Genomic DNA, 25186 nt, shown 5'->3' on the forward strand with positions numbered 1-25186 from the left:
TTGTATTTTTGTTGTCATTATGTTTTCAGACTAATTTTTGCTGTCTTTTTTATGTTTTTCTATCATTTTTTGTACTTTTGCTGTCATATTATGTTTTTGGAGTAATTTGTTTTCTATAATTTTGTGCATTTTTGTTGTCATGTTCCTGAACACAAAATGATAGAAAAACATTAAAAAATGTTTTTCTATCATTTTGTGTTTTTTTATTGTCAAAAATGTGTGTTTTTGGAATAGTTTTACTGTCATTTTGTATATTAACACATCTATAGTTATTTTTGGATCGTGGAAGAAGGGGTGAGAACATGCAAACTCTGCACAGAAAAGTCCCAGGAAGCTTCACTACAGCACCATGTTGCTTAAAATCTAAATATTAAACACAAAAAAAACATCTTTGTGCTCTGGAGAGCAGCACGTTTAGTTTGAGGGCGGAGCTACGCTGCTTTAAATTTCCATTTAAATTCCCGCGCATGCGCAGAGCGTCACATCTGGGACTTCTTACACAACCGGAGAGTCTCTTCTCTCCTCATTCTCCTGCTAACGCTCGCCGGTGCGTGTAAACGCAAACGTCTCTCCTATTTTTAAATTTTTTTAGCCTAAACACAACGCAGGAGATGAGTGGGGACCATTCATTTAGCGATGATCAGGTACAGATGTGTGTATATTATAATGTCATCCCAGGTAGTAACGGTTCTGTCTCTTGACACCGTTTTTTTGCCTGGTTTGACAGTGCTAACAGTGAACGGTGAATGCTAGCGCGCCTTAGCCGGCTCCGATTTATTAAATATTACTAGTTGTTAATGTCAGCACCCTGACAGTTATTTATACACTTGGATTGTGTGCTGGAACGGGTGCTATTTAGCCTGTATATAAAATGATACAGTTAGACAACAAACTTGTGTAAATGTGCAGACATGCTGCATTTGTTGAGTTTTGTTCACCGCTAAAGAGGCAATATTATCGGTTAGCATGTTAGCACGCTAGCTGTGCTGCTAACACGCTCGCCCGGCCACACAGTGATTTCAAAGTTAGTTAGCCGGCTAGCTAGCTCAGCCTGTGCCAAATGTAACACTCACATGTTCTTCGTGTTTCAGGTTGACTGTGGCTCCCGCTTCAATGGTAAGTTAACCTCGTTGTTGTGGTAAAATAAAGTGCTAATTTTCTGTTTTCTGACATTTATTTGGTGGTGTTACGTTAGCTCTCGGCAGAGGACAGAAATGGCGTCCAGAGACTAAGTCCTCTGTCTCGCTCACAAGCGCCTATTGTTCAAAAGGAGGCTCTTGTTTGAGCCTTTAATGTTCGAATTTAGTCAATCTGAGTCGACAGTGTTGCACATCTTGAGGTGTTTTACCAGTTTCTGCTGTTAAGAGTGTTTCCCAAGTGGCTTTCATGGCACATTTGGCTCCTGAAAGTGAGGGTTTGAGGGTTGAGGACTTAGTCTCTGCGCCATTTTCTTTTTCTCGGTGTAGCGGCCTGTCTGCTCTTATGTGTGTGTGTGTCTGTGCATATGGAGCAGAGGAAGGGCGAACACACACACACACACACACACACACCGTCCCACACCTTTGTCTTTATGCACCATAAACACACATTGAAACACCTTTGTCAGAAATGATACACCACCAAAGAAACACATAAAAATACCAGGGGCATCTTCAGAGAATTAAAACACAATCAATTTATTGGAGGAAATATAAAATACTCTCACAAGGAATTCAAAGTTCAGATTTCCAATGGTTTCATTCATATTTTCTGACTTCTTTGTAGTTAAAACCATTGGTGTAAAAAGTACTGGTGTATCATACTGATTGAAATTGTGCTCAAGTACATGTCAAAAGTAGCTCAATTAATAAGTCTTACCACGGTTCCCTTACATACAGTAAACTTCTCATGTGTAAACTTAAGAATCTTGCACAATTGGAATGTACTTTTCCACAAAGTAAGTTTGTCAAAATGTAATTCCTTTTTTTATTGAATAAAATAACACCAATAAATTCAATTCACAACATAAAAATTTCAGGCTTTAAGTATAGATATATTTTTGAACAAAATACCCAGAATTCTATGCTGTTTCGGCATGGTGCATTACATTTAATCTGGTTGGTCGGCTATGATGTGACGCAGTTTCACAAAGTCGGCTCATTTTAAAAGAAAAATGTACTCTTGACGGTTGGGTGTAGAAATTTAATGAATTACTTTACTAATTTTAAAACGTCCTTAAAGGGGACATATCATGGTTTTAAATCCTTCCTTTTTACATATAAATCATACAGTTGTGGTTTATATAAAGCGGAACTGCAATCCTTGGGTCTGAATTCCTCATTATAGCTCCACAGGCCCCTTTTCTGATGTACTTCTGAGAGCAACTCGTTTTGGTGTGGTCTCTTTAAATGCAAATGAGACACTCCATACCCCGCCCTCTCTTTAGATGACACTCGGTTCAACTCCACCCTGCTCGGCCATTTTTGTAGTTTGATAGAAGAGATACGGCTATGTAGCGGCGCATAAACTTTTTATTCAGAGGTTATTTACAAAATGTCAACAACAGAAGACTTGTCCATCCAGCCTTACATGTTACAGCCAGAGTCGGACCCAGCGGAGCGAGATGAAAATGAAGATGATGAACCTGCAGAACCCTAACAAGTGAGCTAACACAAGCACCGAGCTAACGCTAGCGCCGAGATAACGTCACAAAATGCATTTTAATAGTCTTTTCAAAGACAAAAACGGCAAAATGAAATGACTAATGAAAACTTTAGACTTAAATTAAATCACGTAGGCCATATCATCAAGGATCTAAAACGAGCACACAACGCTAACATATGAAGTCTGAAGACAGTGCAACTGCTAATGCTAACAAAATAATGACAGGGACGTCTTATCACACTTTTTAGCGTTATTTACAGCTTACCGAAGTGCTCTGTTCGTCGTCTCCAAAGATAGATGGAATTGAACCCTCAATCAGACAGTCTTTTGGCAAATCCTTCTTTACACTGGCGGAAGTTGCAGAAGCAGTCATCCTTGAAGTGCTTCGCGCACACAAAAATGATCTTACCCACAGATGTGGGTACATTTCCGTGAAAAATAAAACTCAACCAGGCACTTCGGAAAGGTTCTGATGCTGGGAGACGGTGTAATGAAGCGTGTGGGTTACTACATTCAGCAACCGAACATTTTGATTTCTCCTCTCGTAACTTTGGCATCCTTGAGCTTGGCATACAAAATCACAGCGAGAAATAAAAATGACGGATTGCTCGAAGTGTTGGGCCTGGAGTCGATGTCTTAATTTGGCAGTTCCGCTGCAAATACTGTGATGCAATAGTTCAAAAAATGTAATAGAGAATAGAAAAATCGAAACAGATTGAAAAATATCAGCAAAACAGAATATAAAGATATCTACGGAGAACCTGAAGAGACTAATTCGATTTTTTCTGTACTTCTAAGCACTCTAAATATACAACAAAATGCATTTAAGGGCTAAAAAAGTGGATTTAGCATGATATGTCCCCTTTAAGTACAGGTACAGCACAAATGAAACACTTTTGTCAGAGATGCTAACATCACCAAAATAAATGGATTAAAACCACTTTTCCCTTCCCTCTGTTTGTTAAGAGACTTATCTACTTCAAAACTTGACCAAACAGCCATTTACTTCTTGTGGCTAACTGCATGTATCACCTCTGCAATTTCTGTTTTAGTTGTTGTTGTTTATTTTACTCCTATAATGGATATTTATTTTGAGTCCTCCCTTTATACAGGTGCTGGTCATGAAATTATAATATCATGAAAAAGTTTATTTATTTCAGTAATTCCATTCAAAAAGGTAAACTTGTATATTATATTAATTCATTACACACAGACTGAATATTTTAAATGTTTATTTCTTTTAATTTTTGATGATTATAACTGACAACTAATGAAAATCCCAACTTTAATATCTCAGAAAATTAGAATATTAAGACCGATACAAAAAAAATTCTAGAAATGTTGGCCAACTGAAAAGTGTGAAGATGAAAAGTATGATCATGTACAGCACTCAATACTTAGTCGGGGTTCCTTTTGCCTGAATTACTGCAGCAATGCATGGAGTCAATCAGTCTGACACTGCTCAGGTGTTATGAGAGCCCAGGTTGTTCTGATAGTGGCCTTTAGCTCTTCTGCATTGTTGGGTCTGGTGTCTCGCATCTTCCTCTTCACAATGTCTCATAGATTTTCTGTGGGGTTAAGGTCAGTTGAGTTTATTGAACAATCAAGAACAGGAATACCATGGCCCTTAAACCAGGTACTGGTAGCTTTGGCACTGTGTGCAGGTGCCAAGTCCTGTTGGAAATTGAAATCTGCATCTCCATAAAGTTGGTCAGCAGCAGGAAGCATTTATCTAAAACTTCCTGGTAGATGGCTGCGTTGACCTTTGGACCTAAGGAAACACAGTGGACTAACACCAGCACATGACATGGCACCCCAAACCATCACTGACTGTGGAAACTTTACACACCCACCTCAAGCGTCGTGGATTCTGTTCTTCTCTTTTCTTCCTCCATACTTTACGACCTTGATCTCCAAAGGACATGCAAAATGTACTTTCATCAGAGAACATCACTTTGGACTACTCAGCAGCAGTCTAGTCCTTTTTGTCTTTAGCCCAGGCGAGACGCTTCTGACGCTGTCTCTTGTTCATGAGTGTCTTGACAGAAGGAATGTGACAGCTGAAACATGTCTTACATACGTCTGTGCGTGGTGGTTCTTGAAGCACTGATTCCAGCTACAGTCACGCTTTGTGAATCTCCTCCACATTTTGAATGGGTTTTGTTTCACAATCCTCTCCAGGGGGCGTGGTTATCACTATTGCTTGTACACTTTTTTTTCTATTACATCTTTTCCTTCCCTTCACCTCTCTATTAATGTGCTTGGACACAGAGCTCTGTGAACAGTCAGACTCTTAAGCCATGACCTCTTGTGTCTTGCCCTCCTTGTTCAAGGTGTCAATGGTCGTCTTTTGGAAAACTGTCAGGTCAACAGTTTTCTCCATGATTGTGTAGACCTACAGAACTAGACTGGAGACCATTTAAAGGCCTTTGCAGGTACATCATGTGTCTTCAATATTGAACCTCTACAATATTCTAATTTTCTGAGACACCCACATTTGGGGTTTTCATTAGTTGTCAGTTATAATCAACATTAAAATAAGTAAACACTTGAAATATATCAGTCTGTGTGAAATGAATGTTTACATTATACAAGTTTCACTTTTTGAATGAAATTACAGAAATAAATTTACTTCATGATTTTCTAATTTTATGACCAGCACCTGTATAATATGTCTGGTTATTGCTATCATTATTTACAGTTATGATTTTGATTTATATTATTGTTGTTACTGTTTTCTTATCCATTTTGGATACTTGTTATACATTATTTTTGAATTAATTGCCCATTATTGTTACTAGGGATGTCCGATACAACTTTTTCACTTCCGAAATGATACCGATATTGCAGCCTTGCATATCAGCCGATACCGATATTGATCAGCATGAATTATAAATACTTATAAATTCAATACAAGTGACGTTACTCAAACAGAGAACAATAGTCAGCAACACTAGGTTACTTTGTTGGAGTATGAACCACAGTCACCTATGGTAAATATTTTATCGGAGAGCTTATATCGGTGATTTTAGATGCAGTCTGATAAAATCCGTTTTCTGGCTGATATCGGACTGCTAACCGATATCAATATTGGATCGGGACACCTCTATTGTTACTATATTTATTTACCTATTTTCTGCTCACTGTCAAACACAGAATATTTAGTTATAATGTGTGTGTATATATGTGTGTGTGTGTGTGTATATATGTATATATAATATAATCCATTATTGATCTCACAATGGAGAAATTTACTTGTTACATTTGGCATTCAGTAAGATCACTCGGGGTGTGCGGAATAGACAAGAAATGTGCAGATAGTTAAATAGTAAAAAGAGGTATCTTATGTACAATAAGTAAAAGCATATATATATACACACACACAGTATGTATATATTGTTACCTATTAGTTATTGTTGCTGCTGCTGCTGCCCTATTGGCTTGTTGGCAGTGTCTGTTTAGAGGGGATTGTGTCCCCCCATTCCCTGGTTCTGGGGTTCTTCCTTGGGCAGTGTTTGGAATGGGCCTTTTGTGGGGGATCACTTGGGATGGGTCTGGTGGCAGACCCCTGCCGGTGGATCGCTGTCTCTCATTCTGGATGCATTTTGCCCGGGGGTGTTGGCTCTGTCCAAACTCAAATAGAAAATTAAACCAATTTAAACAGACTGGCTCCCTCTCCAAGATTAGGGAGTGGTCTCTTCAAAAATAGCATTGTATACAAGAATCAAATAAAAATAAATAAACTTTTGGGTGGGATTAGCGTCCCTTGGCGGGGGGTGCCTGTTGGGTTTGTTTTCGGTGGTCCTTCGCTGGGGGTTTGTTTGGAGCCCCCCAAGGCGGGGATGGCCCCGGCTTGGGGGGTGTAATCCTGTTGGTGGGGTGGTGGTGGGAACAAAGCAATGATGATTCATTAATCATTTTCCATTCATCATTTATTACTCCACCTCACCTAATTAATAATAATGCACACACACACACATCCTGCTTTTGTTTTATGTATATATAGACTGTGTAACTGCTTTTGTCCTGTACTTTGTCTATTTTTTTGTTTTTGTTTTCACTTGTATTGTTTGACTTGCAATAAAAAAATATATACTACAGCAGTAGGCATTGACAGATTGAAGCTAAAGAAAAAAATAAGTGATTAAAGAAAAAAATAAACCAGGGACATGTAAAGCAAATTAAAACTCAATGTGTTGACATAAAAATAATAGTAATTCATATTTCATATTTGAATAATTTTCATTCATATTGTCAGACTTCTTTGTAGTTAAAACAATGTGTTGCAATAATGTGAGTGGTAAGTGTTTTTTTGGGGCTTAATCTTGTCAGGCAAGGCAAGGCAAGGCAAATTTATTTATATAGCGCATTTCATACTCAAGGCAACTCAATGTGCTTTACATGATAAAACATTCAATTGTTTAAAATCAATAAGAACATTTAAATCAATAAGAACAATTAAAATCATCAGTAAAATCAATTAAAATCATCAGTAAAATCATCATTACATCAACAACATGACAAAAAATCTCTCTCTCAATCATATGCAGTAGAGAAAAAAAGTGCCTTTAACTTTGATTTAAAAATGTTCACATTGGATGCTGACTTCAGCTCTGCTGGCAGTAGAACCCATTACCATTTATTACAGTGCAGAGATATGGGTTTATTCATGAAAAGAGGGATGTCTGCTTGCATGTTCCAACTTGTTTGTTTTCTTCCTCTGTGGTGAAAGAGGCTCGCTCGGGCAGCAGGAGGTGCTCTACTCTCATGGTTGTAGTTTAAAGACAACACGACTGTTAAAATGTGGCTGTTTCTGTGTTTCCTGTTTATTTAAAACTGCACGTAAAGGTTAATGTTTTCAGCCCACTGTCCTTTTGTTCAGGGTAGAGTCAGTGTTTACTAATTATGCTTAAAAACACTGACATTTCAATGCCAACATCAAATGTAAAAAAAAAAACCACACACACTGAGTTTTGCAGTTTTCAGTTTAAAGTGAATTTGGTGCTTTTTTTTTTTTTTTTTTTTAATGGTTGCTTTTTTGTTTGCAGACACTCAAAAGTATAAGGACAAATATAAAGATAAGGAACACAAACATAAAGATCACAAGAAGGATAAAGAGCGGGAGAAACTCAAACATGGCAACAGGTATTTTCTTTACTTTCCTTTAAGTTAAAACACTTTTTTAAATGATCATTTGGATGTAGTAGTCTCTTAAACACCTTACAATACATTTCTGATGGCATTTCTGTTTTTCCTAGTGATCACAAGGAGTCGTCTGATAAAAAACATAGAGATAAGGAGAAGATGAAGCACAAAGATGGCAGCACAGACAAATACAAGGATAAGCACAAGGAGAAGAAGGTAAATGGTCATTCAGTTTCACAGGGTAGAAGCTTTTTATGTGAAGCTGCTGCAAAATCAGGCACTGTCATCGATTTATTGGTTCAGAATTTATTGGGAATCGTGTTGTATCTTCAATTTTAGATGAAAATGTTCAATGAACTTTAAAATATTTGTTAATGGGAACACATTAAAGTATTTTTTTAGTCTGCACAGGCGTATATTTATCACTGCTTTACATGATGATGTCGTTGAAGTGTCTGAATCTCATAAAGTATTTGTATTGTTTATCATTTAGATGAAGTCCTTTGATGGTAAAATCAAAAAAGAAAAGGAAAACGGCTTTGCCAGGTATGTTAAACTTTAAGTTCTATGCTAACGAAGCAGTATTTTTATTAACTCGTGTGTAATGTCTAATTTTATTTCATTTATTTATTTTGCAGCCCTCCACATGTTAAGTCTGAGCCTGATGATTTTTACCACTCTCCTAAACATGAGAAATCCCTGAAGCGAGAACGTGATGATGACGATGAGTAAGTGATCTCTTGCTGTCCGTTTGTCATTTCTCCTGTAGATTTTCAGCTAAACCTGAAACTATTGCATAAATAAATGCATTATTTTATTAGTTATCGGAGCCATCGGGTCGGATTTTTGCTTTTCGGCACCACTGCTGTCTTCTGGCACCACCGCCTTTTCTTCCGCTATTGATCTGTTGCCATGGTTACCCAAAAAACAAGGCAAAAGTTTACCAAAAAGTGTCTAAAGTGTGGAACTGCGACATGCTAAAAAAACAGCGGTGTGTTAATTTCCATGCAGCTTTGGCTTTTTATAGCAGCACCGTAACAAGAAGCATCCATAAGAAGCAGCGAACACGTTAACTGACAGGTCAGGTTTATCTAGTCCTCTAAATCAAAGCAGATACCTGTAATTTTGTGTCAAACAACAATGAACTTTGTTGTTTTAATTGCAGATAAAACTAAAGCAACGAGTGCATTTATTAGGCAGTGTGTGGCTACAGCACAGAATCACATGTAACCACTGTTATTTAAACAATGATTTAGGTGATATGAAAAAGCTGAAACTTTATTGCGTAATTATTGGTAACGCTTTAAATAGACGACAGTCATTATTTAGCTTTATGTTTAAAAGAAGCTGTTATTTTGTTGTTGGACATGCCCCTAAAAGATATTGATGTTAAAGCATAGCTACTAGCTAAAAAAACCTAAAAAAATTTTTTACCATTCATTTAAATGTCAAATTATTTTTTGTTTTTGAATTTAGGGAAAAAAACCTGAATTTAGCTCTACAGTTAGGTTTTTTAACAATGTTTGTTATTGGGCTATTATTTAAGTAATGGTTATTTACAAGGTCAAGTAAAATTATTTTGCTGGATTCTTGTGTGATTTATGCAATAAAAGTAGCTCAAAAGGATTGTTGTGACACAATCTGTTATGGAAGAAGATTAAGAAGCATGAAGTTTGTAAAATGTCGAATTTCTCTCATATGTTTAATAGGTAAAAAATATGGATGGATTTATCTATTACTAAAATAGTCTACTGCAGCCATGGTTTCAGGCCAACTTATAATATTTGGTGTTTTGTTTCAGCTCTGAATTCAAGCCTAAGAAAATAAAGACTGAAAAGGACAAGAAAAGAAAACATGAGGAAGAGGTATGTGAAGGATTTGGATCATTACATCAAGATCTCGGTTTTGTGCTGCACATTTTTCCATTATTAAGGGTTCATGTGGGAACTTTTCTCCACTTTGTGTTTTTACCATTGCTGAAACTAATCTGCCAGGTTTACTCGCTAAGTTTCGCTTCATCTTTTGGTAGAACGTTAAGGCAAAGAAGACGAAAAATAAAAAAGGAGAAGTCGCTGATGGCAAAAAGAAAGTAAAGAAGGAGCCTGAGGAGAAGTGGAAATGGTAAGTAATGGTAAAGCTCATCACTGCATTAAAGGAGAAAACAATACGACTGTTTTTGTCTAGAGTGCTTGTGAATATTTGTCATTTGTTTGATTGAAGGTGGGAAGAAGAAAGATACACAGACGGTGTTAAATGGAAGTTTCTGGAACACAAAGGGCCAGTTTTTGCTCCTCCTTATGAGCCTCTTCCCAGCAATGTCAAGTTTTACTACGACGGTACGACAACATGGAAATGGACACAAACTGTTTTTATTTGGGATTTTAAAAACAGTGGTTCTGTAATGATAAGCGGCAAACATTTAATATCGACAATGGGAAATATTTTTTTTAATAGTAAGAATTTAGCTTTGAGAAAGGACTAAGTCACATGTGCCAAACTCAAGGCCCGGGGGCCAAATCCAGCCCTTCAGAGCATCCAATTTTACCCGTAGGAAAGAGTAAAAATTACAAAGAAAACATGAATTATTGTGTAGTTAAATTTGATTAAACATTATTTTTAGTGGCTTGCATTTTTCCTGTGTTCATATCACATGAATGCAGTCGTTTTTTAATTGCAAATTGCGGAAATAACTATTTCCAAAAATTTGGCAATTTCTCACAAAAAATTCCACAAAATTCCTCAAATGCGCAGAAATGGTAACAAGTGATTTTAACTAATATTGAAAACTATAGGGCACAATTATGTTAAAATTTCACCACCTATAATCTGCAGCCCACTTGAGATCAAACTGATCCATATTTGGCCCCTGAACTAAGTAATAAACGGTTAAAAAGAATGATCTTGTGTTTCACTCCACCCCAGGTAAACATATGAAACTCAGCCCTCAAGCTGAAGAAGTAGCGACGTTCTTTGCCAAAATGCTGGATCACGAGTACACGACAAAGGATATTTTCCGGAAAAACTTTTTTAAAGATTGGAAAAAGGTGGGAAATCAAATCTCAAAGGCAGATTATTATTATTATTATTATTAATAATAATTTTGCTTGAATGAATTTGGTCTCATTGTGTTTATACAGGAAATGACTTCAGAGGAAAGAAGTAAAATCACAGACCTGAAGAAGTGCAACTTCACTGAGATGAGCGACTACTTCAAGGCTCAAGCAGAAGCCAGAAAATCCAAGACAAAAGAAGATAAACTGGTTAGCTGCTTACTTTTAATGAGAGCTCAATGAATGTGAACTAGTGATGGACCAAAAGTGGCCAAAACACTTTTCTCACAAAGAAAGTAATCTAAACTATGCGTCAGCAGCATAAATTGGTCTTTAGAGTTGGTCTCCTCTGATCCTCTGCTCTTCATCACAACTGTAGCTCATTCGCATTATTAATATATATCAATTTTATATAGGGCTTTTTTTTGGGACTCGAAGCCGCTTTACAGAATACAGAGAAATAAAGAAGCAAAAATAAGTAAAAGCAAGTTTAAAACACTCCTCAAAACCCACCTTTTCAAAGTTCTGTAATGAGTCTGCATTCTTGATGGGATGTGGGATTGAGTTCCAGAGCGCGGGGTCAGCGGTAGCAAAGGCTTGGCACCCCAAGGTTGGATGTGGGAATAAAGCAGCATTTATTTGTTCTTTAAAACATTGACATTATTTTATGCAATTGCAATGTCTTAACTTTAGTGAGGTTAGTACAAATCCAGTAGCCTGGCGAAGCCACACCCACTTTCTTACTTGTAAGAAAATGGGTTTGGTTATGTGGACGTGTCTGCTCACTTCCCCGCCCCAGAGTTGGTCGAGTCAATGCGAGCCGAACAGGAAACGTCGTCATGTCCCCTGCACATAGTAGTATCAAAACAAACCTCATGGCCGACATGGACCAGACCTTTGCAGCTGTGCTCTGCTCTGTTTTGAAAGACCTGAATATATTGTAAAACCACAACTAGAAGAGGCTTTAAAACCGTCTGGCTTTACCTTACTACTCGTTGTTTTTGTCTGCTGGCTTCATTTAAGGAAAAAGAACTACGCTTGTCGCGCTATTGGTCCACTCATTTGATTGGTTACTCTGCACGCGTTTTTCCCGCCCCGCTCAGCCACCAGAACTCAAAACGCATAGTGAGCGCTTCCAGACTAATCGTCTGTATTAAACATTAAATGATACAAGGAGATTAAGATGATTCCAGGCTGGCTACAAATCCACAGCCCTAATTGCAATTGTACTAATAACTGGCATAATATTTTTGGGTTTTCTGCCTTACGTTACTCATTTCCCAACTAGAATATGTAGGGGATCTGTTTTCCTATTTCAGGGTTTACACTTTTTCGTTTCATCGTCTTTCCCCTTTTAAAAAGTTGACTGGCTACTGAACTTCACAAAATCGTACCAAACATGATAAATATAATTAATAGTAAACTACTGTGCATAGTTATTAATTTAAAAAAAGAGTGCACTGAAGTCACACAACATTACATTGAGATATCTTATAATGTCCGTTAGCCGCACTTAAACCCTCAGTGTCTCATTTACCAGAAACAATCCCATCGTAATGTGTGATTTGGTCCCAAAACCTTTAAAAACCACGAACCAAAGAATCACCCTCGAGTTTCACACAAAATCTTTCACAGCCCTGTGATTGGAGATGCTTCTGCCGTTACGTGTCACCAGTTAAAATGGTCACCAGTTAAATTAATACACCATTAGCTAAACCTGTCTTTGTATTAGACTTTTTTCAGATTTGAATGCAGTCATAATTCTCTGAACCAACACATTAAAAGCACACTTAAGATGAAACTGTGCTTTCATTTTCAGTCACAGGATAACATGATCACTAATCAAACCTTAACTCGTAGTGTCAGATTTTGAACTGGATTATGGGCTGATGGGATATATTTGTCACACTTTCCCAAAATTCAATCACACGTTTCCTGGATGAAAATAGCATTTAAATGCGTGATATTGTCCCAAAACAAGCACGTGCGGCATTTCCGTGTTATGTTGGTTCCCGATTTTAATTAAAAAACAGGAATTCTGTTTCCCGCAATCTAAGAAAATTAAAACCCTAAATATGAAAAAAATGCATATGGATTTAATTAGTTTTAAATGGATGTTTGTTACAATCTTGCACCCAGTGACAATGTAGGAAAAGTAACTACAGTTTAAATTATGAATCTGGTTTAGTTTTCCTGTAACCTGAAAATTAACTGAATTATTAATAGGATTATTAGCTGTCTTAACATCTGCGTCGTCTTTATTCTTATGACCCGATGCATTTTCTCGGGACTTTATTTTCAGTGATTGAATTACGGTTTTGTACAGAAATATAAATTGTCCTCTTGTTTCCCTCTTGTAGAAAATAAAGGAAGAGAACGAGCGCATGTTGCAGGAGTATGGCTTCTGCGTCATGGACAACCATAAAGAGCGTATCGCTAACTTTCGTATTGAGCCCCCGGGTCTGTTCAGAGGGCGTGGAGACCACCCTAAAATGGGAATGCTCAAACGCCGCATCAGACCTGAAGACATCATCATCAACTGCAGCAAGTCAGTGTTTATCTACTGCCCACAATCTCTCTCTCGCTCTCTCGCTCTGTGTGTGTGTATCTGACTCAGTGTCTTTCTCTCAGGGACTCCAAGCACCCTGTTCCACCTCCTGGCAGAAAATGGAAAGAGGTTCGCCATGACAACAAGGTGACTTGGCTGGTGTCTTGGACGGAGAACATCCAAGGATCTATCAAGTACATTATGCTGAATCCCAGCTCCAGGATCAAGGTGAGTGTGTGTGTAACCACATTGAATCACACAAATGTTAGTGAAATCAAACTTTACAGATGCATTGTTTTTAATGACTTTATATTTAGGAACTTTCTCCAGTTTACATACTGTAGCATTATGTAGATCAGAAAAGAAAATCATTTAAAGGCTGGAGAGAAAATTTGCGTTGGTTTCATAGATGAATAAATCAAAGATCATTTGCTTGGAAAAAAAATGTAAAATGGTTAAAAGTGATGCTCAAAAGTTTGTTTTGGTCTCCATACTAAATCTTGAGCTGTGTTCGGAATGTCACACTCTGTACCATGCACTACAAACTCAATGAGTATATACTATCAACTATATACTATTAATAGTATATATATATAATAGTAATAATACTATATACTACTAAGTATGGTTAGGATGATGACCGGTGCCACTGAAGTATATATACTTCAAAGTTTTCCGAGATGCATTTTAAACCTACTACAAAAACCTGAAACACAGAGGCTAAATATCTCTACTACTGACAAAACCTCCTGTTAACTTCAAAATAAGAGCCCTGTTAAAAACTAATGGAAGACAAGACATGCTTTTATTTTGAAAAGGAGATGTTTGATTTTTAGCTTGAAGCCGGCCCCAGGACCATTATACATTCCACTCCCAATGCATCATGGGACGGTTGAGTATGACTAGTGTGCCCACCATGCATACTTAATAAATGTCCCCATTTAGTATACATCTGGGTATTTCTCACATACTCAATCTATTCATACTATCTAATGTGAACGCACTACTTACTGGTTTTGACGTCAGACTTGAATAGTACGTTAGTATGACATTTACAACACAGCCTTAGTTTATTGACATTGTCGTAAAAGTTTTAACACATTGCATTGTGGGATGTGGAGTCCATAGACAGATGCATGGAAGTTTTACTTCATTCCTTCTTTGATTTGTTGCCCCAAAACCTCTGCTAAAGTTACTTCCTAACACATTACTGGTGTATTAACAGATGTGGCAAAACAATGGCAGGTTTATATGGAAAGAATTCAAATATTGATATTACGGGGAATATTGTGGAGAAAGACTGGAAGAAAAATGGTGTCGAGCCAATCACTTTTTTCCTCTGGCAAAGAAACACAGGAAATCACAGCAAGAATGAAGTAAAAACACTTGTATGTATCCATCTACAGGACTCCATGTCCCACAATGCAATGCACACTTTTCTTTCTAAAAATTACAATAATTAGTGTGTTTTTTTTTGGTGGAGATTTCATCCTTAAAACATTTTCTTGCCAAATAATCTTTGATTTATTGATCCATGAGACCTACTGTACATTTATTCATCTTATTTAGAATTTGTCCCCAGCAACTTTAATTTTTCATTTATGTGATTCTTATTAGCATGCTCATAAAGAGTCTCTGTTAACTCAGTAAACACTGAACCTCATACCTTTTTCTATGAAGTTTTGCTTCCATTTGCACAGTTTGGAGCCTTTTTCCTCTCAGACCAAAGCAGGACAAATCCTGGACATTGTAACATTTTAATGCTTCTATGTGTGGACTGACACGTCATCATATCAGCCAGTGTTACTTTACCATGATGATCAATCAGGATTCTTTAAAGGATTCATTTTCCCTGAAAACTGACAAAAGAACTTGTCCAGAAGTATTTCTAATTAGTGTGTGTTTTTTTTTCAGCTTTTTCTGCTCTTACTTTAAAAAGAAAAGGGTTGACCCACATTCTCTGGGACAGAACATGTTTTTAAAACAATGTTTTTCTTCATAATATAAATATAATATATAGACATTTCAAATGTCTTTTTGTATTGGAATTAAAGGGGTATTAACTCTCTAAAGTTATGGAGCATTTCATTCATCAAATGCTCCAAATCATGATATTGTGACTTTGATGCTTTAAGGATTAATGAACACTAAAGTGATTCCTGAACCGGTTGTTTTAAAGGCTCAGAATACCTGTCACACTTTTCTTTTCAACTCTACACTATATGTGTCATACATGTGCAGATGGTTATAAAATAATCTGTTGGTGCGTCTGTCTGCAGGGAGAGAAGGATTGGCAGAAATACGAAACTGCTCGCAGACTAAAGAAGTGTGTGGACCGCATCAGAAACCAGTACCGTGAGGACTGGAAGTCAAAGGAGATGAGGATCAGACAAAGAGCGGTCGCACTCTATTTCATTGACAAGGTGAGCGGCCATGATGGATTTTAGCAACGTAGGCAACAGGTCATTAGCATTGTTTGAATTCATCTTACACTGGGTTTTTTTTTTTTTGCACTACGAGAATGTTTCTTGGCATTTAAAAATCCAGCTAGTCGCAATTCCCTTTTTTTTTTTTTTTTTTTTGATATTTTTATTATTTTTAAAGGTTAGAAAACCCTGCATCGTTGATGTGTAAATCACACAGCACACAATGACGATATCATTCAGAAATTTACTGAAATTGTCAAACCTTGGTCTGTGCAAATTAACCTAAAGCTGATCATCACTGTTTTTCAGTTCACTCATGTTTCTTTGAAGCACATTTTACACATTATTCCCTAAGTGAAGAATCATTACACCACTGACATCTTTAAATTTTAAAACAAACCTGTAGCTTTCTTTCTCATTTTAAACTATTTTTTGTTACTGTGGGTATGATATTGAGTTCATAGATGCAAGATTGAATGCAACTCTAGAATTTATTTTTAATTCCCCTTTGACAAAACTGCCTTCATTGTCAATAACTAAAGCATTTTTTCACCCCAGCAGTTTACGTGGTGAATTATTAGTATTTCTACCCTGTTCTATTAGTAGCTTTATCGACTTAATTTTAACGTTTTATTTAACTATCCAACGCTTTAAAACTGTCAAAGCTGCTTTTTTCACCTTTTCAGACCAGTAGTGACTGTGCTGCATTGGCCAGCAGATGGCACCATATTTCATTGTATCACCCTCCGATTATGTTTATAGTCACACTGCTTATGAATTTAAAAGACATTTTTTGCTTATATTTGTTTTTTTTCATATCTATGTGAACAGTACAAATACTGATTTTTCTTATTTATTTTTTCAAATCCAACCCAGGGCTCTTTAATATGTGCAGGGCTTTAAATGAACTTTTTAGATCAGCAGCCAGCATGGCTATTAAATTCTTAAAGTTACCAGCCAACTTGATTTTTCACCAGCCTAATTTTTTTTCCAGCAAAAATAAACTACATTATGAGCCACAGAATAGATTTGTGTTCATGTTTCTTTAAATAGATTTTTTAATTTAGTTGATTGAAGCAGCCTTACGCTAACAGTTCAGATTTTTCAACACCTGATAAATATCTCCGTTTGTTTCTCCAAGCTAATTTTACAACTCAATTTCAGATCCTATTGTTTGTGTTGCATGTGTGGGAGGACGCAAGTAAAAAAGTAGACTGTGAAAGTAGAATGAGTTCTTAAAATGAATAAATATTTACTATATTATACATATTATCTGTGCTGCAGAGACATGATGCCGTATTTACTTCTGTAATCAGTGTGTGGCCGTTTGTACCTTAGGACATCTTTTGTAAATGCGGGTCACTTTAGGTTTGCATTTCGTTCAAACTCCAAACTGATTGAAGACTTATTTAATGTGTAAATATGAACGAGCGTGAAAAAAAGTCAGATTTTTTTTCAAAGAAATCTGAATTGAGCTGCAGTGTGAAATTAGCCTTAGTCACCAGATAAAACAAGACACCACTTGTCTTAAAGCATTTATTCAGAGTTTTAATCCAGTTAAATCATAACTTTACACAGTCTAATACACGTCTGATCTAGAATGAACAAGTTAATTGTGCTTCCTATTAAAGCTAAACGATATGGTGCCAAAACTCCTATCTTGATATTTTTTCTCAAAATGGCGATATACGATATAAATCTCAATAGTTTTATTTCAAATAAAGTCAGACCTGAAAAACAATTCTGGATTTAAATTTGCCAGTGAAAAAAGCCACACAGTCACATTTATTAACCCTCTGGGGCTTAAGACGTTTTTGCTGTTTGTTCATTGTTTGATTTTACCTTTATATTTCATATAAGGAAATCCATAAACCTTGCATGTTTGGCATCATTTTTTTTTCAGGAGAACCTCCCAAATATGACTGAAGTATTTTCTTTAATACGGCATACTGTATTAACACAGTGGATCCAAATTCACTATGAAAACTAAAATTCGAGTGGGAAAAAGTTAGTTTTTCCATTTTTCACGAATCATTTTTATTGCTTGTATAACTATATATTTCAAAAACTTATATACAGATGAATCAATAAACAGTTATGTATTTATAGCTATTTACAGTGAAATGGAAGCAATGTCTCAGGTGATTTTGTAGAACTATTTACAAAAAAGTATGAATCACAAATACAGGGAAAGTCAAATTATTTGTGCCTCATTGTTGATATAAAACAATAAACTAATATATTAGACACTACACTCTAATCACTCACTACACACGAACTAAACGGTCAAATCACAGTAATAATCACTATTATCTCAAATCTCTTTCTCCGTCTCTGTTTACCTGTCGCTTGAAAACAAAATTCCCGCTATATGTGAACATTATGATTGGATAATGGCATTCTTCTCAACCAATAGGAAACAGCTATAATAAGCGGTGTCAGCGTGGTTCTTTCTTGCTGCACAACACTTTCGCTTACACTTTACCCTAACCCGTGTACTTAGATGTACACTGATATGTTGAAACATCTTCTCATTCTCCATTGTTCAGCTGGCTCTGAGAGCGGGAAACGAGAAGGAAGAAGGAGAAACTGCTGACACGGTGGGCTGCTGCTCCCTCAGGGTCGAACACATCAAACTCTACCCAGAGAATGACGGACAGGAGTTTGTGGTAGAGTTTGACTTCCTGGGTAAAGACTCCATCCGCTACTACAACAAAGTCCCCGTGGAGAAAAGGGTGAGCATGGGCGCTAACGCTAACTGTTAGCACTGAGTTCGTAGAACCACAGTCTTTGTTTACATTCTTGATCTTTTCATATTCAGGTATTCAAGAACCTTCAGTTGTTTATGGAAAACAAAGAGCCTGATGACGATCTGTTTGATCGACTCAACGTAAGCTAGCTGTCCCATTGTGAGACTGTTCATTTATAAACATATTGTCTTGTGATAATGATGACTCGTGTGTTTTTGTTAGACTTCTATTCTCAACAAGCATCTTCAGGAGCTGATGGATGGTCTGACTGCCAAAGTTTTCCGTACATACAACGCTTCTATCACACTGCAGCAGCAGTTGAAGGAGCTCACTAATGGTATGTCTGGACTTAAACCACGTATTACTATGCTTTTTTTTTTTTTTTTTAATTTGGACATAAATTTTATGAACTTTTTCTCCATTTGTCATCATTCCAGTGGAGGAAAACATTCCTGCTAAGATTCTGTCCTACAACAGAGCCAACCGGGCCGTGGCCATCCTGTGTAACCATCAGAGGGCTCCACCCAAGACCTTTGAGAAGTCCATGCAGAACCTGCAGACTAAAGTAGGTTTATTCTAGAAGCTCCCATTACATTCACGCATCTTGTTTGTGTCTCTTCAGACTTGTTTTTTGTTTTGTTGTCTTTCCTTCAAATGACTTCACTGGTTATTAAACTTCCTGAAATCTTTCCATAACATGATAAATAGGGTCATTAGTCTACCACTTTTATTAATTTTATAGTTATGTTTCAGCTGACTTACGGAAGCTATTTGATTTACGCCGATTTTTTTTCCCAGGAGCTTTAAAATGCTCGTGAAACGTATTGTTTTTTTTAACCCTCAGTTGCTTGTTTTTCATGGGATTTTAAATAAATAATCTATAGGAATAAAAATATTTTATTTGGCTCTCCATTAGCTTTGGCAAGAGCCATTGCTGCTCTTCCTGGAGTTCACACTTAATACAACAACTTAAACAATTTACAAAAACATTGGCCACGTTTACGGGAGCTTTAATTCCTTTTTAATTCAGAATAAAAGTTAATTCCTCTTCAAACTGACCATGTAAACACTTAATTCCTAATACAAATTTAATTCAGAATTAAATTTAAATCTGTATTAGGTGGCTGGTTTATTTCGATTTTAATTCTGAATTAAATAATTCCTCTTTCTTGTAAACAGTTGGGCGCTGGTGAGGACATAGTACAAGATGGCCGCCTGGACTAGAGCAGAGACTATTTATTTAATAAGAGCCTTAGAAGACGTGGAAGAATCAACATGCAGACGTTCACACAGACTTATCACACGGGTGTTGGCAAATGGAACAGCGTCATTGAGGCACCAGAGCTTCACTAATGATGCGCAGATTGTTCTAAAGTAAATTTTTCACTCATCGTCCTGTTAGAGTGGAGGTAGAACAGCTGTTGCATTTATCTATGGCGTTGATTGACCAAAGTACGGATTTTGTGCCTCCGCCCACTCATACAGTCAGACATAGTTCTAATCCCTGGCTTGATTGCTTTTTCTGTTTCAGAATGAGTTCTGCATTTTTCCTCCATTTCCTGTAATCAGAGTATTGCGGCGACTACTATTTTTGCATTAAAAAAGAACCTAGAGGTTGTTTAACTCATTCAATGCCAAAGACGTAATATAACGTCAATTACGTTTTTTCACGGAATTTGCTTGGATACGCTGACTGAGTTCTACTGTGAATATAAGGCTACTCTGTTGATGTAGTGACCAACTGTGCCCTGAATGTGGCAGCAGCGCTCCTTTGGATGAGAGATTAGCCACTGATGCTACCATTAGCTGACGAGGGAGATTATGGTGCTATGAAGTGATATTGTGAAGTATCCAGCTGCTCACAGCACCACATACTAACACAGAACATGTGTGGACCTGAGTGGATTATGGATAATGTTGCGTTCGTGAGATAAAACAAACTAACCGGGTCAAACGGGTCATCTCTGAGTGTTGGGAAGAAGAGGAAGTTACGTCTGTGTGATTGACGGTGGGGGTTTAGCTTACTGTAAAATAATAATGTTGCTATCAAAAGCCCTGTCTCAATGTTGTTTTTTTAGACGAAAACTAATGTTGAAGCAAAAAAAATTGCTTCAAAGTCACTAATAGGTTTTTTCAGAAAAGGCCATTTTTCTCATTTTTTTGTCACAAACTGGTGATTTGTCTGAAACTTGCCTCTATTCAACAGTTGATTAAAGAGGAACTGATTTGAATTCTGATGGAATTAGAGATTTTAATCTTTCAGAATCATAGTACAAAATATTCTATGGGTCGTCAAATCAGTCAAAATGCTCTAAAATGGCTGGCACTGAGGGGGGTAGTGATTCTGAAAATGGCTGGCACTGAATGAGTTAATTGTGGTGATGATTTGTTGATGCTATCATTAAATGTAAACCATCTTAACATCGTCTCTGTTGTTAAACCTTTTATTTTGGTTGAGGGTCATTCAAAGTGTTTTGAAAAACCTTGGTTTATGTTTCAGATCGATGCTAAAAGGGACCAGCTAGCCGACGCTAAGAGAGAACTGAAAAGCGCTAAGGCTGACGCCAAAGTACGAAGAGATGAAAAGTCCAAGAAGTATGTATCAAAGGTTACCATGGTGATGTGTGTCACTGGTTATCCGTGTTAAACACCGTAATGCATCGTTTCCTGTGCAGGGCCGTAGAGACCAAGAAGAAGGCGGTGCAGAGGATAGAAGAGCAGCTGATGAAGCTGGAGGTGCAGGCGACCGATCGAGAGGAGAACAAGCAAATCGCCCTCGGAACCTCCAAACTCAACTATCTGGATCCTCGCATCTCCGTGGCCTGGTAAGACGATGGCACAGAGTTTTTCTATATAAAACCATGATAAATAGGGAACAAATGAATAAATAATGCGACTGTCGGGTCCAGACGAGTTGGGATGTAGAAGAAAAAAAAAATTATTTTTTCAATTTCAATTTAATTGGTTTTCTTACTATTTTCACGTTCCTTTGTTTTCATTTCATATTTATTTTCATTCTCGTTATTTATTTTTCATTGTGGGTATAATTTTTTTCTTCAACCATGAATAGAAAACTGTTCTTCAACCCCTTTCTCTCCACACACACACACACACACACACACACACACACACACACACACACACTGTGTATTGTATAGACATCATCTGAATGGCCTTAGTGTGTCGTATTGTTTCCATGTTTGTCTTTCTCGAGATTTTTCAATTAAACTTTATTTATACAGCACTAATTACAATAATAAGTCGTCTCCTAGTGCTCATTAGAAAATTATGAAAAAAACCCAACAATTCCACATGAACAATTATCAGCGATAACAGGAAGAAATCTCTGGCAGAACCAATTAAATTCAATGATTATGTTATTATTATTAGGGATGTACCAAAATAAAATTTATTGACTGAAAATGATAAAACTAAGGTCAAAAATTAAAAAAAATTACGCCAATTATTAGTGCCATTACATTTATGGCTGAGTGTGTACTAACCTCACTAAAATCAAATTGTATTAGTTAATATTAATAGCTAAATACTTGCATATACTGTATGTTTAATCTATGTGTTCTTTAACACTAACATTCCAACAATGCAGAAAATAAATAAATGTTTAACTTGACCCCATTTATGCATACATTTAATGATAATGTACTGGCCTATAAGCTGAATTCATGCTGTTGACAGACGTAAATCTCACCTGAGTGAACATTTCAATATGTTACGGTAACTGTTGCTCAGGAAATCCACACGTTTCCACTGTCGTCTGCCAGTCACAGTGGATTTCCTGAGGAAAGGTTTTCTTAATAAATAAAACCTTAACATATTGTTTAAGAGGAGAACAAAAATATTCTTGCTGGAATTATTTTCACTTTGTTGACTGCGTCAAACTGTGCTTAAACTTATTACTGGGGCCGGACAATGTGGACCAAAACTCGTATCTCAATATTTTTTCTCAAAATGTTTATATACGATAGATATCTCAATTTTTCTAACTCAAAGTCTGACCAGAAATACAATTCTTGGGTAAATTTGCTGATGAAAAATGCCAAACAGTCACAATTATTGAACTTTTTTTCCTCCATTAAGGGACAGCACGTGTGAGTGAGTTCTGTAGTGTGGCTTGTTTATGGAAGGTCTGGGTTAGAACCCACTCAGTGATCATCAGCTTTTTATGCTGTTCTGAGAAAGCAGGCATTTTGATTAAAAAAAAAAAAAAAAAAAAAAAAAAGCTATAAAAATATGTATTGGTATAGGTGATATTATAATTTTCTATATTGCTAAAATAGAAATCTCAATATAGCCTGAATCTTGATATTTTGCCCAGCCCTGATTAAAACACTACAGCTCCATGGACCCGTACGTTGGCACGCTCCCAGGCGCGTGCGCTGAGCGCGATGTTTAAAACTGCCTGTTTCAGTGAATAAGTGTTTTTTTTTTTTTTTTTTTTTTGGGTGCATCACTAATTACATTATATATATATATTTATATTTTAGAAATCTATTTAAGCTCAACAATTTCCTAAAACTCTGTTTGTGTCTTGTAGGTGTAAGAAGATGGGCATCCCCATTGAAAAGATCTATAACAAAACTCAGCGTGAAAAGTTTGCCTGGGCCATCGACATGGCCGAAGAAGACTATGAATTTTAATCCCATTTTATGGTTTTAACTGCATTTTAAAACATTTTTAATTGATTACTTTTGTTTTTAGCTGAACTGAGTTTTACCCTGAAAAAAAGGTCTGTTTTATGCAAGAGAATCGGCATTAGGATGAGTGGAAACCAACGTGGATGATCTGAACGTCTGATCTGAGATCAGGCTACGAAGATGAACTTTATCCACGGGGGGAGGGGGAGGGGGTCAGTCTGATTTCTCCCCCCCCACAGGGACTAAACTCTGTGCTCCCGTCTCTACTGTATGAAAATTAATGCTTTGTATCGTGTATCCTCGCAATCACTTGTATTTTAGCCCTCTACGTATTATTGAATTTTATATTTTGATAGACGAAGTTAAAATGAAATTCCTTAATCGCACCCACGCGCCTTTCAGAGGAATGGAAAACGTGAATGTTTGTTTACGTGTGAGCGTGTGCGTGCGTGTGCTTAGCGTTTGATAACGATTCAAACTGGACGATGTCACTGTGGAACAAAGCGGATGTTCTGGGAATCACTGCGACCATGTCATTATTTTTACTTTAAGCAAAGCAGAATGTGAATATTTAGTTGAACAGCTTCTATCAGGGACTTGTTTTTCCAGTGAGAGAGAAAAAAATCTGTATTTTCTTGTAAACATCCTCCAAATATCAGCTTCCATCTGCCCACGTTACGTTTCTAAACTTATTTAATTAATCAAGGACAAGAAAAGCCCTCCCATATCTGTTACTTGAAAATGATGCTATTGTGTATTTAAAGTCAGAAAATAGTGGGAAAATGTGTGAGGGACGTTAACTTTGCCAAAAAAAAAAGAATTATTTTAAAACTGTTACAATCTAGGCTGGTTTTTAAATTGTGATTTGATCGAGGGTAAGAAGAAGATTTTAATGTGAATTCAGTTCATTTTTTGCTTCCGTTCATATTTTAATGATGGGAATGTTGATGTAAGTAGCTGTAAAGTCAACATCCTATGTTTGTTTTCTCTTTGTCATAGCCTTTGATTATGTTTTATGGTTTTAATTCATTGTAGACTGGGGAAAAAATGAATAAAATCAATGCAGAGAAAATGAAGGCTTGTTGCTTGTTTTCATCTGATTTTGATGAACTAAAAATGTTTTTAAAATTAAATTCCAAAAATAATATTTATTCCTTAAAACAGTGGTTCTCAACCTTTTCAGACCACAACCCCCAAAATAAAGGTGCCAGAAACTATGATAACCACATTTATTTATTTATCTGAATAATATCCACCAGGAAGTTTATTATAATCATCTTAAATATGGAAATCCTTGTTTTAATCAGAAATAAAATGGGTTCAGTGACCAAATTTTTAAAAACCACAGAAATTGGTTTAAAGTTGAAAGTTAGAGTGGCCAAATACAGACAGAAAAAGTTATTTAAAAAAAGGTTCAAAATGACAATATTGGAATAATTAGTTTAAACTTGTAAATAATGGGAATGACAAATTGTGAATGAGGTTTAATTGGCCAAAAAAAATAAGAATGAAATATGGTGAAAAGACGTTTACAGTGACAGAAAAATATTCTTAGTTTCTTGACGGCATCTCTCGACCCCCTCCCGGTGTCTCTCAAAATCGGGTCCTGACCCCAAGGTTGAGAACCGCTCACTTCCTTAAAGGATATAGTGCTTAGTTTTAGGAAACATGATGAAAACATGCCTGAAGTGGAATCATGAAATATGGTGAAGAGGTTTAAAGTGACAGTAATGGTTCAACATGTGAGACATTGGGTGGAAAGAGTTTATAAAGTGCTGAAAATATCTTGAGTGGTAAATAATGTGGAGAAAAGGCATTGAAATTTGATGGAGTGTCAGAAATGAGTATTGTAGCAAAAATACATTAAAAGGTATAAGAAGAAGTGTTGAAACTAGATGAAAATATGACAAGTTTGGTGTAGTTGCAGAAAAATGGTAAAAATAAGCAAAACTGGACATTAGTTTCTTCT

General features: G+C 36.5%; 1 protein-coding gene across 1 annotated transcript; it reads left to right on the plus strand.

The window, feature by feature from the left end:
• The first annotated feature begins 489 nt into the window (after positions 1-489).
• Positions 490-24034, plus strand: top1a (DNA topoisomerase Ia). Its single transcript, XM_028447325.1, has 21 exons — positions 490-644; positions 1092-1116; positions 7692-7788; positions 7902-8004; positions 8282-8334; positions 8427-8516; positions 9590-9653; positions 9818-9909; positions 10009-10124; positions 10711-10832; positions 10926-11048; positions 13199-13386; positions 13470-13614; positions 15666-15809; positions 18362-18547; positions 18634-18702; positions 18785-18899; positions 19000-19127; positions 21063-21157; positions 21238-21387; positions 23118-24034. Exons 1-21 carry the CDS (start codon positions 612-614, stop codon positions 23218-23220), a joined length of 2241 nt encoding a protein of 746 aa, XP_028303126.1. The 5' UTR covers positions 490-611; the 3' UTR covers positions 23221-24034.
• The last annotated feature ends 1152 nt before the right edge of the window (positions 24035-25186 follow it).

The sequence above is a fragment of the Gouania willdenowi genome, chromosome 5 (assembly GCF_900634775.1).
Source record: "Gouania willdenowi chromosome 5, fGouWil2.1, whole genome shotgun sequence".
Lineage (NCBI taxonomy): Eukaryota > Metazoa > Chordata > Actinopteri > Blenniiformes > Gobiesocidae > Gouania > Gouania willdenowi.